Source organism: Octopus bimaculoides, chromosome 25 (genome assembly GCF_001194135.2).
Source record: "Octopus bimaculoides isolate UCB-OBI-ISO-001 chromosome 25, ASM119413v2, whole genome shotgun sequence".
Taxonomy (NCBI): domain Eukaryota; kingdom Metazoa; phylum Mollusca; class Cephalopoda; order Octopoda; family Octopodidae; genus Octopus; species Octopus bimaculoides.
In genome coordinates this window covers 13,795,717-13,796,638 of record NC_069005.1, presented here as the reverse complement: position 1 = coordinate 13,796,638, position 922 = coordinate 13,795,717, and the positions used below count along the sequence as shown (strand labels likewise).

Sequence of the window (922 nt, the reverse complement as noted above, 5' to 3'; positions counted from 1 at the left end):
TAGAGGAATATATTAAAAGAGTTCCAACTCTGTTTTTTATGTTTAATTTATATTCTTATAAAATTAATGTGGGATATAGAATACTGGTGTGTTTACGTCCCCGTAACCTAGCGGTTCGGCATGAAAGACCGATAGAATAAGTACTAGGCTTACAAAGAGTAAGTCCTGGGGGTCGATTTGCTCGACTAAAGGCAGTGCTCCAGCATGGCCACAGTCAAATGACTGAAACAAGTAAAAGAGTAAAAAAGATAATTGTAAACAGTGACGAAAACTACAAAGATCCTGGTGTTGTAATTAATATCTAACTTGTATAGCATATTTCCTTCTCTGGAATAAACTAAAATCTCCCGCTTACTTTGAAGAAAGCCATTCATATAAAATATATATAAAATCCTCGTATTTAGTTTAAACAATACAACACAACATAGTTCACTTATTAACAATGAATAAAAATAATTTGCCATGTACACAAGCAATGATTTGAATTAAATTGAACAAACATAACAAAGGACTGACTTACTTTGAATACGAACACTCGCTCTATTTGTTCAAAATCTCTCATGATCATGGCAGCGTCTGGTTTACTGAACACAGCATCACGATGAGTTTTGGGGTAGCCGTAGTTTGAGTAGAACTTACCACCGCTTAGAGAATATGACCATACCTGGTTGTCTGTATATTTAAAGAGCAAAAAAAAAAAAAAAAGAAATCGGTCAATGCGGTCCTGTCGATATGCATTTCGTTGTAAGAAGTTTGCTTCCTAACCACATGGTTCCGGGTTCAGTGGCACCTTGGGCAAGTGTTTGTTTTTGTATAGCCTCGGGTCGACCAAAGCCTTGTGAGTGGATTTGGTCGACAGAAATTGAAAGAAGCCCATTGTATATACCTATGATATAAATCCCGTTCTTTGTGCGTGTGTAAA

General features: G+C 36.2%; 1 protein-coding gene across 1 annotated transcript in view; it reads right to left on the bottom strand.

The window, feature by feature from the left end:
- Positions 1-922, bottom strand: part of LOC106884243 (uncharacterized) — a 7,415-nt gene that overhangs the window by 3,928 nt on the left and 2,565 nt on the right. Inside the window, exon 2 of the mRNA XM_014935513.2 lies at positions 521-672. Coding sequence (XP_014790999.2) covers positions 521-568 — 48 coding nt within the window. The 5' untranslated portion in view covers positions 569-672. The remainder of the gene's footprint in view (positions 1-520; positions 673-922) is intronic.